This window comes from Pinus tabuliformis, chromosome 5_1 (genome assembly GCF_031772625.1).
Source record: "Pinus tabuliformis cultivar Carrire ecotype Pingquan chromosome 5_1, CPIR1, whole genome shotgun sequence".
Classification (NCBI taxonomy): domain Eukaryota; kingdom Viridiplantae; phylum Streptophyta; class Pinopsida; order Pinales; family Pinaceae; genus Pinus; species Pinus tabuliformis.
Window position 1 is genome coordinate 446,872,359 of NC_142305.1, and position 19,084 is coordinate 446,891,442.

At 33.4% G+C, this 19,084-nt stretch overlaps 1 protein-coding gene across 1 annotated transcript; it reads left to right on the top strand.

The window, feature by feature from the left end:
* Positions 1 to 5,134: 5,134 nt before the first annotated feature.
* Positions 5,135 to 5,857, top strand: LOC149165401 (calmodulin-like protein 2). Its single transcript, XM_089429798.1, has one exon. The coding sequence runs from the start codon at positions 5,135 to 5,137 to the stop codon at positions 5,855 to 5,857; it is 723 nt and encodes a 240-aa protein (XP_089285924.1).
* The last annotated feature ends 13,227 nt before the right edge of the window (positions 5,858 to 19,084 follow it).

Below are 19,084 nucleotides of genomic sequence, written 5' to 3' on the forward strand. Positions count from 1 at the left end.
TATTAATCCCTTTGGGTTTAATATTGTTCCCTTGGGTTTACAATACCTAGGAATTTTAGAATTTATCCCTTTTGTTTCTAATTATTATTAAAAATAATAATATTAATTAACGAGTTGTCTTTAATAAGACTTTTTGGAAGCTTTTTCGGTGGGTTTTCCCGGTCTAATTTTTCTAAAATCTCGCAGAAAATTATTGAAATCACAAACTTGATGGGTAATCCCTACATAAATCGAAGTGCCCTAAGGGTTTTTTATGGTGTTGAATCCATATATACAGTAAAAAAAACTGGTTTAAATAACACAAATCAAGGTTTCACCTAAATTTTTTCTGATAGATTCCGACACCAAAAAGTCTAAAATATCATACTAAAAACAACTACATTAATAAATAAAACCAATAACATAATAATTATTCTTATTCTTATTATTATTATTATTTTAAAATAATTAATTAACGAAAAATGATTAACTATTTTAATTTAATTTAAATAATTATTTTAATTAATTAATTATCTATATTATATTTATTAATTAATTAATTAACCAACTATATTAAACTTGAATTAATAATTAATATTAATTTATTATTATAAATATCCATATCCTTATCGTTATACTTATCCTTATCCTTATCCTTATCCATATCCATATCTTTCTTAATATGAATATGAATTGGAATATTAATTATAATAATAATTAATTTAAAATAATTATAAAAAATAATATTAATATTAATATCCATATGAATATTAATTATAATTAAAACTGAAATTAATTTAAAAAATAATAAAAAATATTTTTTAATTAATATTAATTTTGGTATATATATATATATATATATATATAATTATTATTATTATTACATTATATTATATTATTAGTATTTATAAATATTTTTAAATTATATTTGTTAATATAATTATGTATGTAATTGATATATATTTATTTAAATATATTTTTTATATTTATTAATACCATTGTGTTAATAATAAATAGTATTAAATAGATAATTAAATAATATGTTTTTCAAATTCAAATTACATCTGTAAAGAAATATAAAACTAATTCCGTTGGACAAATAATTTGGCACGTTCAGGTCATTTTCAAAATTTATTGAACTTTTTTCATAATAATTTATGTATATTTTTAAATAAATAAAATATGAATTTTACTTTTCGTTGCTTTGGTCTTTGTTCAAATCGGTTTATTTATGACTATTTTAATTAAATCAAAATTTTATTTTTGTTGTTGTTTTTTTTTTAATATTTAAGTTAGTTTAAATTTTGAATTTGTTATTTTATATATATGGATTAGTATGTGTGAAGTTTAGTAGTTAGGGTAAAATTTTAAGTTTATATATAGTTGGTATTATTTTAAAATTTTAACATTTAAATAATCTCTGGTTTGAGTCTCTTTGGAGGGATATTAGATTTATTGATTATTAATTTAAGTTTAAGTGTAACAGAATAAAATATTTGTTGTTGAAAATGATTAAAACTACTGTATATTAAGTTGTATAAGGAAGAAAAGTAGTTGTTAAGAGACATATTATAATATTAAGAGTCTAAAGTGGTCACTAGAGTTGGGACTAGTGCACTTTTATTGGTAGGAGTTCACACTCTAGGTGACTTTCCAAGTGAGTTAGGGGGTCATCCAAACTAGTCAGATAAGGGCACTAATATTGCCAAGATCTTCCAGAGAAATCACATAGAGAACAAAGGCTTGACGTGTTTCAAACCCAAATCTAGGTTCATCATCAGGACTAGGATAAATCACTCAAATCATGAATCACATAAGCATCCAATCTGAGATTACATTGTCAGCACTAACATTGTCGCAACCTCTTGATTTCATTCAAGGAAAAGGTGATATCATTGTGTTCTTCATGCTTCTCTTTCAAGACCCTTCCCATAAGAGCCTCCATATACCAATGGAGGGTGATGGATTTCAGGTATCGGCTTTGTCTTCCCCTGCCATGACCAGGTTAAGGAACCCGATTGGGTACCTCAACCGGGATTTCCGGGTAAGAATATGCTTGACATTCATTGGTGGTAAGGACTTTGAGCCAATAAATTTCTTCATGAATTTTAGGAGGGGGTAGAGAAATGAAAGATAACTACAACTTCCTAGGCATGGGCTGGGCACATGGCATACCCTAGTGGAATTTTCCTCTTACTCCCCTGCAGTTTCACATTCATTGTTGTGGCATATTGCACCAAAAGGAGAAAAGACATGCAAGGAATCCATCTCACAACAACCCAAGTCGAGGAGAAGTGAGACTGAAAAGGTCAAAGAGAAGGAAAAAACAAAATAAAATGGGATTATGGGAAACCCAAGTCAACAAACAAATAAGGACCAACAAATCAAAAGGGAAGATGAAAAACTCTTGGTAGGGTCACATAATCACCAAGAGACAGCGTAGTGCAAGCCACAATTCACCCCAATAGAATTTAAGACATAGCCACCAAGCTTACACCCTAGAGAAATAGAACTAGAGAAGAAAATAATTAACCAAGAAGAGTGATAAGATATCTGGATATATCCATCCCACTTTACTTAATTCAACGAATTTGTATGCACCGAAGACATGATAACACCACCAGCTACTCCAACGTCCAATGCTAGTGTAGACTGTAGAGTCTTGAAGTATGAAGCCTTTCTGCACCCAGAATCTATCTCTAGACCAATATCCAACATCCCATATGAGCAATAGGTGCCTTCAATCTCAGAGGCCAAGTTGGCTTGCATGAAAACAGAGGTCACATCCACAACATTGTCAAATAGGAGCAGCAACATATAAAAAAAAAAACCTTGAATTATGTCATAGCTCTGCAACCTTTTCGCCACACACAAACCTGTCACTCCTAGATAACCGAGAGAATTTTCCTACTTATGGCAGGAGAGTAGCCCAAGAATATGAGAAAATTCGGAGAACAAGGTTTCTCCTCATAGAAAAATCCAATATAGAAAGGTTCGACATGGTAATAAATGAGGTGGGAATAGATCGCATGTGTATTGCATGGGGCAAGTTGGACACTGCTCCCCTCGCTCCCTGAATGTTGTGGAGTGGGCAAGGTGGTGGGTTTTCACCCCTTTACCTCCAACATCACATCGCCCAACACCTCAATCGAGGGAAATATAGAATTATATTATAAATGAATAATTATTTATATAAATTATATACTTTGTTCTATTTATATGAAGTTATATATATATATATATATATATATATATATATATATATATATATATATATATATATATATATATATATATATATATATATTTGTTTTTAAGCGAATGATGGAATTGTAAATTAATTTACACCTGAAATATTTATAAATAAAATTGTTAATTACCATTCAAACCAAAATCTTTTTTCATCTAAGAGATCACCCTGAACACATATGAAGAACATACATAGAAATACCTTATGGACTTATACCCAAATCCTAATGTTCTAGGCACTTTAGGTTCACACATAACTAAAACATATCTATGTGTAGGTTTCTTAGAACATAACACACTAAAGCCTACACCCACATCCCTCAATTAAAACATTTTTAAGATTCATTTGAAAACAAAGTTGGTTACAAATATTAGATCACATAGAACAATATCTTGCAAGATTGACCTCGTTGTTGTTACCGATAATCAAATTTTAATTGTACCCTAGTAGAGGAAAATAATTATTCAACATCTATCAATACTATATCTTTTTATAAGGGGAAATTCCCCTTCAAAATTCCTTTTACAATAAAATGGCTAATAATGCAACTAAAACTTGACATAATACTAACAACATGTATTATGAATAGTGATGACCCAAAGACACCATAGTTTAAACTAAGAGTAGTCTTAACATTAATATTGCTTTCTTAAAAACTATGAAATAATTTTACTTGCTATGTATTATATTCTTGGCATGAGTTTCATACTCACCTCTTCATATACAACATTGCAAAACATCATTTTCATTTAATGGCATAAGAATTAATTAATTAATTAATTATTACCTAAAACAAATAATTAATTATATACATACATTTGTTTCCATAAAATTAATGTCTTTTTCTTAAAAATTTAAGTAAATAATTAAACTTAATCATTATCTTTTATAGTTACTTAAAATCATAATACACTCAATAAACACCAATTTATCAATATAATAATCAAAACAAAATATTATATTGATGGAAACATTGTTCCTTGCTGTATTTGTATATATTTAAGAGTGTAACTATATTAATTGATAATAGTTAAAAAAATATTATATTTATCAAAAACCTCTTCCTCCCTAATTTATGTAGTAAATACATTTATAATATGTCTTTTTTTGTGTCTTAACTTATCTTTATAACGTTCTATTCTAATAATTTTATTATTATTATTAGTTTAAAATATTACAATATAATAAAAATTAAAAAATATTTACTCTTATTATTTATTTATTTTTGGTTAAACTTACCTTCTTTTTGTATTTTTATGTCCTTTTCATAACCTTTAATTTTTTTCCCTTTTTCTTCAATATATATATATTTAATATAATATAATTTATTTTAATTATACAAGGATTTACCAAACTTAAAACGTCTAAACACGAGAATAAAAGGGCAGAAGAAAAAGAGGAGCGCGCTCCTTCAACTTCTCCTCACTTACGTTATTAATAACCTCATCCATTTTTGTTATTAAATTGTTTCTTCACCCGGCCCAAGTTCGTCGAAATTGAGGAGCAATCTCGTGACCAACGCAATTACAAATGGAAACTGACATATTGACGAGGAAATGTCGGCCGAACACTTTCCGGGAACCTTCATACATCGCTACCACTATTTATTAAAATTTTGCATGCATAATGAAAACAAATAGAAAAACAATATTATTAGTTCGAAGGGTGTTTTCCGCTGAGTTTCATGGTAACTTACTCCAATAAAAAAAAAATTATTTGTAAGAGGAATAGCCGGCAACTACCATTCCGTGACGCCCCAGTAATATCCAGTCTATATATTTGTGTGCAGCTACCATTCCGTGACGCCCCAGTAATATCCAGTCTATATATTTGTGTGTTTGTTCTCTCAATTGCTGTAATTATTGTTGAGATATAATTCACTCTCACTCATCCCACATACCAAAGATGGTGCGTGATATGATCAGAAATTGTGCGGTTTCTAACATTTGTGTCATGTCTATGTACTGGAGCACTGTTGTGTCCATGGCACTGAGGTGGGTGCAGAAATTGTGTAGCGTCTGCAGCTTTTATGTTTATGTTTGGGTTTCTCAAATGATGAAAACCAAATTTTCTGGCTTTAACCATCCTAAAGATTCGGAGATAATGGCAGCTGGAGAATACGAGTCATCTAGTGAATGTGTAATTGAAAGAAGCATGGCTATCGTCCATAGATGGGACGTACCTCGGTTGTTCAATACCTTGGACGGCGATTGTGACGGCATCGTCAGTGCAGAGGATGTACAAGGTTTACTGCAAAAGCTTGGGATGCCATGCATCTCTGATCATAATATGAAAATGGTGATGGGTTCTCGGGGGCATATGAGCTTTGATGAATTCTGCAGTTTTTTTCTGAATCTGTGGGAGGAAGCTCATGAGAATGACGAGAGGGAGGAGAAAGTGTTTATGGAGGAGGAGTTGGAGAAAGCGTTTGGTATTTTTGATAAGAATGGTGATGGGTTCATCAGCGCATGGGAACTTCAACATGTCCTGCTCAACTTAGGGCTGAAGGAGGGAGAGGATTGGGAGAGGTGTACAACGATGATCGCAAGATATGACAGAAATTGTGATGGAAGAATTGATATGGAGGAGTTTGGGAGGATGATGACCATGACCAACATGTCATTGTAAATGTGTTTATACAATATAGAAAATAAAATAAATAAATTTGGGGAGAGAGTTTATGGAGATATTTGTGTATTTTTGCAAATTTGTATTATATCTTTTGAGTTGATATTAAGGAAATAATGTTTGTTTCTTATTTTTTTAGCCGGTTAAGTTATTTGTGGGATTAGGGTTTGGTTTAAGAAGTGTAATTATTTTGAGTTGATATTAAGAAAATGACGTTTGTTTTTTATTACTCAATTAAATTAAAAAGTGATTATTAAATGGTTTTTGATTAATTAAAGGATAAAATTTTATAAATTCTTTTTATTAAATAATAAAAAGGAAAAAAAGGGGAGATCCATGGTATTTTGATGACCCAATAAATTGACTCATAGTATTCAATGATCCATGGTATTTTAAACGCAATGAATATATTGGAGGAATTCTATATTGGTGTTTTTATTTTGTGACACCACCTAAAATCCCCGACTTCTGATTATTCAATGCCTCCGACCTCTGATATGTGTATTCGCCCACCACTGTCAGCGTCTCTCTCTACATTGAATATACGGATCCGAAATGGTTTTCAACTATTTTAAATGTTAGTCCTAGTTCCACACTTGTATTGTAGTATTTGGCCCAGACCCATTACCTCCAATATTCCACTCACCCCTGATATCCACACCTGATATGGTAATAATTCTGGTATAATCAGAATTTTTCATCCAATCCCATATTGCAACTTCTGAAATGATACTCTGATAAGACTGAACTCCATATTGCAACTTCTGAAATGATACTCTGATAAGACTGAACTTCGATTGTCGATATTGGTTACATATGTGATATAATTATTAAAAAGAGTTGACCACAATAACACATTTGTTTCATATTAGAGGTACCCAATCTCACAAGTATTTTGTGTTGTCTCATCTTAAAAGTTGTGGTGAGCCTTTCTTTGATACCACTTGGCTCTTGCTAATTGTCACCTCTAGGGAGCTGCTTTCTTATTAATAGAAAATTCATTACATATATTAGTTTCGTGTTTAATGAGAGTTAATACAATTTCGCATCTGCCTGTATCAGGACTTTTAAATGGTAACAAATTTAAAACTGCTTATATCAAATCTCTGATACCACTTAGCTTTTTCCACGTATCATTCTCCAGCTACTGTTATAGCAATTTCATTAGATTTAAAAGGTCTTGAGTCATATGTGTATTGAATTTTTGTCATGGTTAATTCTGATTTCTCTGTTACAGGAAAACGCCAGGGCTATTTCAAATGAATCATTTGATCAACAACCACTCAGCCATGTGTTGAGATCCAAAGAGGAAATCAAAGAAAAATCTTCAATGAAGACTAATATTGTGAAGAGTGCAAGCCTACCTAGCTATCTCCTCAATAGTGGTCGATAGAAAACAAATTGAACTCAACAACAAGCTAAATTGGGCACTTTATCAACAAAGGCAATCGACATTTGATATTTTCACAATTTCACCTCAAGCTATATAAGGAATTTCTGGCCGGGGGGGATTTAATGATTAGAATTGCATGATAGGCACTGATATGCATAGTTAGAATAGGAATCGGGGGATTTGAATCGAGGAGGAAGAGAAGCAGAGTAATGCTTGGGCTTGTAACCTGTTTGTAGAGGGAGTTCAACGCTCATGTGCACTATTGTAGTGAGATTGAAGTCTTCTTTACAAACAAAGATTGAGTTGTTGGCTGCAGGGGATCTACACTACTGTAGTATTTTGGGGTTCATGTAACTTGATTCAATTATGTAATAAAATTTATTTATGTAAGTGTATGCATAGCACTATTATTTGCATCAATTATTAAAATGAATTCTTCATCGTTCAATTTCATTCATGTCGTATTGAAATGTAATTGAGACAATTTCTAATGATTCTGGTGATCAGTAAGTAGGCCCAATAGAATCTATTCAGCAAAAAGATTTAAATAACGATTATGTTAATCTATCTTCTCTTAAGGTGAATGCTAAAAATTCAAAACACTTTTTAACAACTGAAAGAATTTCATTAAACTAGAATTATGATAATACAATAAATTATCAAGATGGCTCTTTCCAGCCAACATTATATTCTGGTAGTCATTATTTTCATTATCATAATATCTTTTCAAATCAAATTTCACTAAATAATGACCATTTTAATCTGTCGGTTGAAAACAAGTTTATCAATAATTCTGAAAATATTTCTCATTTAGATGATAATTCTTTATCATTAATGACGTTTCAAAATCTTCTTCTCTCATATTTTCTGATTTTTTTAGTACAAATTAATTATTTGATTTCCAAGAAGAGGTAATTTATGATGAATACAGTGATGATCATGACAAATATTTTTATCCTATACAAAGTGCACTAATTATAAAAAATGATTTCTGTCATGAAGAGTCACATGCTATGATTTTGTCTCCTATTGCTAAACACAAATTTTATCTTGAACATTTTGATGAGTTAGCTTTGCAGGTTTCTAACACTTTTTATTCTGAATTTATTTTGAAAAAAATCATCTATAGCTGTAGAATTTTCTGCAAATTCTCTACAAATCTACCTCTGAGAAAAGAAAGCAAACTTGTGTGGACTGACATTATGAACATACACTTAGCATAATTGACGACGAGATAGCATAGACCACCATGACAATAAGAAAAAAACATGCCCGCAATGAGACTATCTTGGAGTTGAGAGCAACAAGTGCAACACTTGTGATAGACCTTCAGACGACTGTGAAGACACTTGCGTGACATTGTTTATATTTTTGTGTGTGAGTATGATGGATGTTTACATAGTGAAGAAAACCCAAACACACAAACACAGACCTTCAAACTCACCAAAATTAGATCATAAGAATGGCAAAGAAATCAACATGCCGAAAGACAACCATTTGTCAAACAAGTAAAAAGGTGAAAAGACTTCACAAGATCTCAGGGGGTGTGCTTGAGCATTTGAAACCTTCAAAGGAAAAACGAAGGAAGGCTCTAAAATTTGGATGCAAGGCAAAATTTTTGAGTGTGTTGCATCTGCTACAACACTTGGTGACACATTGGTTGAATATCAATTTCTCTGTTTTGGTTCATTTTCATCTTAGGGCCTTAGCCTTTCGAGAAGTATGGATTCGTTGTGCAGATCACTTCAGCTTCCCCTCTTACCCTGCAGATAGACACGGTTCACATTGTACTGACTCAACTGAACACAACACAAAATGCAACGAGACCACAATGTTTCAAAGTGGGAAGGGTAGTTTGGCTCGGGAGCTTAAGATTTTCAGAGTATAAGTTTTCATCTCTGGTGTTGCTCTACTGCCAGTGGGCCTAGACAGTACCCCGGTGGAGTCACATAGGAACACCAACCTTTCTCCATTGCCAGTGACCCTAGACAATACCCCAGTGGAGTTGCTTGCTTCACCTCTGCATAGGAAGCCTTTCTCTTCTTTCACCTTTGTTATTATTATTTTTTTTGAAAGAGGATTGTGCATAGACACTTATTTATTTTGGGGCAGAAGAGGGATCCCAAATTATTGAGAGTAGAAGAGGTTGTTCTTTCAGAGAAGCATATAAGACCTCTTATTCAGGTTTTCTCGTTTAGATTTTCCCCTTCTCCATTTCTACTAGTTGGATAAGCTTGAACACAGAGCAGAAAACTGAGTATAGGCATGAGGTTTCTTAGACTGGACATAGGTTCATGGTTTGAAAAAAGCTTTCCTTACAAATGAATCATATTTTCCATCAAGACTTCATTGACCAAAATTTACAACCAAGCACAAAGAAGATGGGCACAGGACTGGCCAAGTGTTGCAGTGTTACAAGACTCTTTTAACTTCAGCCTCATGCACATTTAGAAGCCAGAACACAATGCAAGACAACATTTATTTACAAAACAAACAACTGAACAATAAAGCACAAATTAGCAAAGCAAAGAACAAAACAATAAAGCAAAGAAGAAAAGAAAGGAAAATAACATTTTAAGTCTTGGCCATTGACAGAGAGAGTATCAATCTTCCCGTCAAGTGATTGTAAACGATACATGTGTTGTACAAGCTTCTCATGAACAGTAAATGGGCCAATCCACAGGGACTGAAACTTTGTATGTTTGCCTTTGTCTTCGTGGGGTTTATCCAACTTTAATATGAAGTCTCCCACATCAAAGCTGGTGTTCCTTGCAGACTTCTTATCGAACTATCTCTTGATATGGTTCTAGTGAAGTGTGAACTTTTCTTTCTCTTTCACCCTTTCTTCCTGCAGCCTGTGTAATGTGTCCATCCTATACTAAAATAATAGACATGGCTTGCCTTGGGATTCTTAGGATAACTAGAGAGCAGGCAAGTAGATATTTGGTGCGAGGATGGATTTTTTTCTATATACCAGGAAGTAGGGGGATGTATTCAGAGAGGGTTTGGGTGTGACTCGATCAGTCCATAGAGCATTCACCAAAGCGAAATGTCAGTTTCGTTGTTCAGAGTAAATGGTCTTTTTTATGATGCGGATAAGATTAATGTTTGTAGACTCAGCAAGACCATTTCCTTGCGGGTAGTAGTTAGCTAGATGCTTTAAGACAATACCATCTTTCAATGTAAAGTCATAAATCTTTAATGAAGAGAAGTATGTTGCATTGTCAAAAACAAGTGATACAAGAATGCAAAACCTTGAGATGATGTTTTGTTTTAGGAAGATGATGAATTCCTGGTCATTCACTTGTTTGAGCGAGACTACTTTTGTCCATCGCGTGAAGTAATCTATAGTAGTTAAGATGTAGCGATGTTGGAATGGTTCGTCCACTGCAATAGGCTTCAACAAGTTTGTTGACCTTTGTTTTCTATCGATGCATCTCTGACAGACTGGATGCTTGCAGGAATAGGCATGTTCATCTTTGAATAATGTAAGCCATTTGAAACCGGCCCGCATAACCTTGTGCATTGTTTTATTATCTGCGAAGTGACCCCCGATTGGTCCGCATGAAGATCACATAACACCCTTTCTGAATCCTATGCCTCCAGGCACCTGAGAAAAATGTCGTTGTGATGTTTTTTGTAAAGAATTTCGTACACCAACTGGTAAGATAAAGCTTTCAGTCGGAGTGCCCTATTCTACCACATATAGAAGCGAGAGGGCATGGTTCCATGCTCAAGGTACTAACGCACATCTGCGTACCAATATTTTCAATGTGAAGTGGTGGGGGCCTCGCTCAACATTATACATTTCAATTTCTTGCTCCAGGGAAAATTTTAAGAACCCCCCCCCTAAATTTATAAATATAATAAATGGGCAAATCTCCATGGTATATAGGAAAAATGGAAGGCGATTTTATCAATAATATAATATGTATATATAATTTTTTGGTGAATCTCTCACCAGGCATGGCGAATATTTTACTCAATTATAAAATCTTGTAAGATCTTGGCAAGTCTTTCACTAAATAATAAAACTTTGTATGGATCTAAGACGATAGAATTTCCCCTTTAAATAGTCTATGCTCACATGAATACCATGCTTTTACCATGGGTCAATACCATGGGTTATCATAAACCTGGAGCTTAAAAATTACTATTAGTAATTTATAAAAATTAATAAAATTAATAGTTGATTTTTATTTTATTTTTTATTTTAACCAAGCTAAAATGTTTAACCTACATTAAATTACAACATCCATTTTTACTCTTGACCAAGCCCCAAGAGGATCAAATATTTTTTCACTCTATGCTAGTTTGCATATCACGATATTTGATACCTCTCGGGGGTTAGTAGATCCAGAGATGGACCTATGCTGGTTTAATTAATTCCCCCATTGGGTCAATACCATGTGCCATTTTGGTGAATACCATGGGTCAATACCATGTGTCATTTTTAGGGTTAATAATGGTTTTTTGCATGGTATTAAAAACAATCTAGTCCATGGTATTTGTCCCATAGTATTTTGCCCATAGGTTTCACCTAAATATAACCCATTTTTTGAGTGTTCGTAAATATAAGGTGACTTATGGAGTAAATATAAAAAAATGTTTCATTTGTTTACCATACCTCTTGTTTATTTATATTTTTATTAATTTATCATACCTCTGTTACAAATATGGTATTTGGCCCATAGGATTCACTTAAATAAAACCTCTTTCTTGAGCGTTCATAAATAGAACAAGGGTTATGGACTAAATATAAAAAGAGGTTTTATTTATTTACCATACGTCTAGTTTATTTATATTTTTATTTATTTACCATACCTTTTGAGTAAGTACAAAAAGACGTTTTATTTATTTACCATACCTCCACTTTACTTATATTTTTATTTGTTTACACCAAGTCACTTATGGAGTAAATATAAAAAATGTTTTATTTATTTACCATACCTCTCATTTATTTATATTTTTATTAATTTACCATACCTCTTTTATAAATATGGTATTTGGCCCATAGGATTCACTTAAATAAAACCTATTCTTGAAAATGGGCCAATGGATTCACTCAAATAAAACCTATTCTTGAAAATGGGCGAATGGAAGGTTGTAACTCCTAATTTCAAGGGCTAAATTTACCTTTTTTACCCTCTCCCTTAAAATAAGGTGGGCTATTTGAGGTGATTTGTAAAAATGTACTATGATACAAAATATTCGCCCACTAAAAATTTAAAACCCATTAATTTTGCCAAAGGGCGAACATTCGCCCCTAAAATTATCCTTGTCTTGCTCCCAGCTGATGAGCTCTATTTCTTCCTCTTGCACATGTACTTCTTCAGATGCTAATCTGCAAAGGCCATGATCCTTTATGGTGTGAACTGAATTGATGTTAATATCATACTCATGCAGTCTAGTCATCCAATTCACCCATCTCTCATCGAGCTCTTGCTAAACAAGCAGTGATCTGGCTGTTGGGTTGGAACAAAGACAATGCAGTGATTTTTCAAGAGGTAGGGTCTGAAATGTTTAACCACCTTGTATACAACGTATGCTCATTTTTCCATGGCAGGATAGTTCATTTCAAGTCCTTGTGATCTCGCGCTCATGAAAGAGATGGGGCATTCGTTGTTCAACTCGTATTTTTGAGGTAGCACCGCAATGAGTGAAATATCAGAAGGAAACGTGTAGAGAAAGAAATCTTTGTTGAAGTTTGGGATGCACAATGCAGGTATCTCTACTATGGCTTTCTTAATCTGGGAAAACACTTCCTTTTCCTTCTTTCCCCAACTATACACTCTGTCCTTATTTGTCATCTCTTGTATGGGTTTGACAATCTATACATAATCAGAGATGAACTTTCTTAGGAAATTGATCTTCCCCAAGAAGGACTGCATAGCGTTCTTTTTCATAGGATGAGGAATTTGCATGATGGTTCATACTCTGTCTAGGTCTACCTTGATCCCACTCTTGGAAATGATGTGCCTAAGGAGGTTACCCTCAGACACTATGAAGACACTCTTCTTTAGATTCAGGGATATCCCGTACTTTCAACATCACTCAAATGTTTTCTTGAGATGGCACGGGTGGTTTGACCGATGTCTAGAGAAGACTGTCATATCATCAAGGTAGATCGTTATGCTCTGTCTGATAAGCCCATGGAAATCGATGTACATTGTGTGCTTAAATGTAGCACATGTGTTTACCAACCAAAACGACATTCTATGGTAAGTGAACATACCTCGCTTGGTATGGAAGTTGTTTTCAGTATTTCAGGCTCTACTGCCAAAGCCAAATTCTATCCTGAGAAACCATCTAGTAAAGAGAATATCTCTGCTCTAGATACTGTCTATAGTATGTGCTCCATATACTACATTGGGTAGTTATCTTCGTTCAAGGTACGGTTAAGATTTCAGAAATCAACACACAGACAGATCTCCCCAAACTTCATTCTGATAGGGACTAAGTTTGAAACTCACGTGGAATGACGAACCTCATAAATTATCCGAGCATCCAACAACATAGTCAATTCTTTTTGTATGAGAGACTCGCGTCATGTATGTACCTTCCTTAGGTTCTGCTGAAAAGGCTTGGCCCCTTCTTTGATTGGAATGATGTGTTGGATTATTCGTGTGTCATATGTTTTCAAGTCATCATACATCAATGCGAACACATCAAGGTACTGTCTGAATAGGTGGAAAAAATCTTGTTGCTTTTCTGGTGTGCAACATGTACCAAGATTTACAAACTTTAGATATTTGTTCGTTCCTAGGTTGATCTATTCATACAAAATAGTGGAACTGTGGGTTTTGGCATTCACCAGCCCTTGAAAGTCATTTTGCAAGTCATACACCACACCCTTGGGGATGAGGTTTCCTTTACTGTCATCAACTATGCTCTGCAGATACTTCTCGTGCACGTCTTCATCTATTGTTGCATCTTTGAAGACATCAGCGTTGGCCATGAAATGTGGTATTTGTTGATCATCATCAAAAACATGTAAATTAGTGATGTTATCAGGGATAGATGGCTTATACAAAATTTCAACAGAAAATCTATCCCTAAGTGGTGTCATCCTACCAACTGCATTTGCTAAAGCATCTGCAGCTGCATTTGCTAAAGCATCTACAACTACATTATTCATTCTTGGTACAAAAATGATATTAAAAGCTTGGAATTTAGAGATAAGTCGCCATACCTCTTGTTGGTAACTCTTAATATGGGGTGAAACACATTGTATAGTGTTACGTACCTAATGTACCACGATCTTTGAATCACCTACCACTTTAAGCACAACAATGTTGAGGTTCATGGATTTTTGTAAGCCCAAAACAAGTGCTTCATACTCGGCGGTGTTGTTTGTGCACTTGAACTCCAAGCAGCTTGACACTAAATGTTTCCTTTGCAACGGGTTCATTAAAACACAACCGACTCCAAATCCCTCCTGTGCCTTGGATCCGTCAAAGCATAGGGTTTCATTTTCACAATCTATGGTATAAGTTTCATTTTCACCAATTGGGCATGGAAGGAGACCCAACCATGTGTCTGGTGGGCTTGAGGCTGGCTATGTGAGATAACACCCCAACTACGTTTCCAGAAAGAAATTGCTGAATATAAGTTATGGAAAAGCCGACATTCCTTTTGACCATCCAAGGGAGTAACATTATGTTTCATGTATCTTTCTGACAATACCTAGATCTAGTTGTTTTTTCCCTTGTGCAGAAGCCATAAGTGTGATGAGCCAAGAGAAAAGTATCCTTGCATCTTGCTAGACCAATCTATGCTAAGAAATAAGCCATATCCTTCTAGGATATCCATAATCACAATGTTAATGCACTGGTGAACTCGTCTGTTAGATGATAACTAGATAATCACATCCCAAAGTTCACCAATGATTGGCACACATATTCTCTCAAGTTGGATGATCTGCGCAGTTGTGCTACTCCATTGAGAATTGATCCCCTTAGTAATAGAGAGTGGCATGACATTGAATGATGTGTTGGAATCAACCAAGAAATTGTGGACGTTGAAGTTAAATATTTTGAATGACAACAGAAATGGTGGGCAGAGTGAGTTCGCTTCCTCCATGCAAAGCATGTTGAGCACAGATGCGAGTTTGTCAAGATACTTTCTTGGTCTGTTGCTGGAAGAGGCAACATTGTTTGTGGGGGTTTTCCCTAGTGCACGTAAAAGAATATCCCACTGACCCATGATCTTCATTAACTCATAAAGAGAGATTTTCACATGATTATATTCAAGATGAATGGATTTTCATTTCTTGGTTTATATTGGTTACATTGTACGAATAATAGGTTCCCTCTATCCTACATGGAAGAGTGTATACGTTTCTTTTATCACTCTTGCAACTTGAGAGTGTTGGTGACAAAAAACCACACCTATATTCATAGGTTTGTCCCACTACCTTGTGATCAAGTTATGAGTGGTGTCTGAATTGTAGGCTTATGAGAACCTGTGATATTGACGCATGGTATTCCTGCGGAATATAGCCTATTTAAAAGGAGAAAGGCTCCTCGTAAATGCGTCTTTAGTGTTGCTTCGTGAAGAATCAAAATTCGCAACTATTGTTTTGTGTTTGGGTGGGTAATATTTTAAAAAATAGTATAAAAATATTTTCCATATCATATATTTAAATATGAAAATTATATATTTTTAACTTTACACTTTATTTATAGAAATTAAACCAATTTAGATCCATCTTAACTCTGGATCTAGTTTTTACCTTGAGAGAATTGATCCCTCTCGGCCCTTGATAGATTCATAGTTAAGATGGATCTAGGCTAATGAAGTAGAAATTGGAAGAGACACAAATATCTCCATAAAACACCATTTTTTCTATTTATATAAATCTTTAAAAAAATACTTGAATCCAAAAAAATAGTGGATATAGTTGTGTAGTTTGTGTACATATATTTATTTTCCTAAAATGAATAACTGTTTCATGAAAATGTTAGATACCTACTTGGATAATTCATTTTGATTATCTAAAACTTTGCAATATATGTATTTAATAAATATTAAACTTACTTATTCTACTATACATTCATAAAAAAATTTAAAATATTTAAAATTGAAAAAAGAAGAAGATAATTTCTATCATTACTAATCATTTAAAAAAGTCACACTTTTTATATTTTTACTTATAAATCATTTTCTATACATAATAACCATTTTTTTTTTCTATTAGCTGAGCCATATAGAAGGGCCATACATGTACATAGGCATCAAGACACTTCCCTTATGATACATTGCTAAAATTTAAAAGTCATAAAAATAAATAAATTATAACTTTATTTTAAACCAACCTAGATCCATCTTAACCCCAGATTTATCAAGCGCCGAGAGGGATAAAATGTCTTGAGATACAAATCTCTTTTAAAGTGAAAAGAAATTTGATCCATCTTAGATAGATCCTGGGTTAAGATGGATCTAGGTTGGTTTTTATATACACACACAACATATCTATATTGTATCCATCTCTTTGTCTCCCTATACTCTCTCCCTCCCTTTCTCCTTCTCTCTCTCAATTCCTCTCTCTCCCTTTCTCTCCCACCTCCCTCTATCTCTCCCCGCCATCTCTCTCTCTACCCCCCAACTTTGTCACTACCTCCCTCCCTCTCTCCTTATCTTTCTCCACACCCATCTCTATGTCTCCCTCTCTCTCTCTCATCTCCTTCTCTCCTCTCCTCTCGATGTTATCACTTCCTCTCTCTCTACCTCTATCTATCTATGTCTTTGTTCTTCCCTCCCTCTCTCTCCCTCTCTCTATCTCCTCCCCATCACTCTCCCTTGCTTCACCCTCCAACTATCTCATTGTCTCCCTCCCTCTCTCTATCTCCTTCCCATCACTCTCCCTCGCTTCACCCTCCAACTATCTAATTGTCTCGCTCCCTCTCTCTCTCTCTTCACCCCTATGACAAATATTTCAACTATATGTAATAAATGCTCTATGTAATGCCTAAAATATTTTACATTATAATTTTTTATTGTGAAAGGAGTTATTGTTTTTTGGCATGCGGTATTGATAAGTCATGGTACTGTAACAAAAACTATTGACATGTTAATAATAACCATGGGAAAGTGGGGTGGATTTGCACAGTTAAGAAACTTGTTATATTGTAATATTATTGCAAGTATTAAGTTTTTATGTGCTTATTAATTAAACTTAAATATCGTTATGTTATCATTAATAGTCTCTTCCAAAGGACTCTAACAATTGATTTGTTTGTTGATCACTATTAGTTTAGCATTTACCAATGCAAATTATACAGTTTAACTTTGAAAATAAATATTTATTTTTAAATATTATTAAAAAAAATAATTTTCAAACATTTGATTGGACCATAACTCGAAGGTCTTATTGAAACCTTTGCATAATATAATACTATGTGGATAATTGTATTACATATTTTATGCCTTAATTTATGGATATGGTTGCAATATTTTTAAATATTTTTGTAGTGATTTTTTATTATCAAGCTTTGCAGGAAAACCATCCAAAAATAAAATATTGGAAAATAACTTATACCCAAGTAAATAGCATATCTACCATCAATTACTTCCCACATAATTTAAGCAACTCTTTACACAAAAAATGGATAGGAATAAAATGTAAAAAATATACTTACATGAGTTACTTCTCAACATTATTGATGTTTTCTTCAGTGCTTATGTAGGAGTAATATTATAAATGTGTAGAAGTTTATTAATTTCTACTACCCATCAAAATGTATGCACGTTCTTATGCTTGAGAAAGCAATTTACTTATCCACTTCACATCTCAATTTATTAGTTGCTACCAAAGAAAGAATATAGGATGATTTTTCTATCAACCATTTATTAATTTGGCATAATTCCTAACTTGGTTTGGAGGGATTAAGCTGCCATGCAAAACAAAATTACACCTACACATCAAAACCTCGATGCAACAATTATTATTATTACTAGTTATAAAAAATAAATTAAAGACCTACATTTTAAAAACATGTAAGATCCATCCCACCATAGGTATACTCAAAACTTATTTTATCAACTTTCTTAATTAAATTGAAAATCAAATAAACCGTATTCCTTTCAGAACAGGAGTAACTCCGAATGAAATTGTTGCTTTTGTATTAAGAAAGAACATGAATATATACAAGCAGAGAGAGACTATTGGGTTTCATCTCCTGATGTCTCTTCATCTTCCAACTTCTTTTCCTTTTTCAATTTACAATATTTACATAGGTTTTCCTAATCCCAAAGATTAGGCATCCACATTTCCCCTCTTAATCCGAAGGGTTGTTAGTGAGTCCAAGCATCATTCTTAATCTTTCAAACTTTTCCCTTCCAAACGCTTTGGTGAAGATGTCTACAATTTGCTCATTTGTGGAACAATGTTGTAGTTAGATTGTTTTGGCCTCAACATGATGTCAAATCAAATGATATTTTGTATTGATTTGTTTCGTTCAATCAAGGAACTTTGGGTTCTTAAACAATTTTATTGCAGAAGTGTTGTCAATCAAAATAGGAGTTGAATGTACTTGTTTCTCCTACAAATATTCCGTAATTTTCTTGAGCCACATAATTTCCTTTGTTTCTTCAGTTGTCGCCACATATTTTACCTTAGTTGTGGAGTCTATCTAAGCTCATTGTTTGCGTGACCTCCAGAAGATAGCTCCTAATCCAAGACTCATAACATAACCTAAAGTAGATACCCCAGTTTCTTTATCTCCATCAAAATCTGAATCAGAGTATCCAATCAAACTAAAGTTATCCACCTGTGTATATTTGAGTCCAAAGTATTGAGTTCCCTTCAAGTACTTTAGAACTATTTTAGCAGC

Bases quoted from the DNA above. Each gene is read 5' to 3' on its own strand.
- LOC149165401 (XM_089429798.1), top strand. From the start codon at position 5,135: ATGGTGCGTGATATGATCAGAAATTGTGCGGTTTCTAACATTTGTGTC.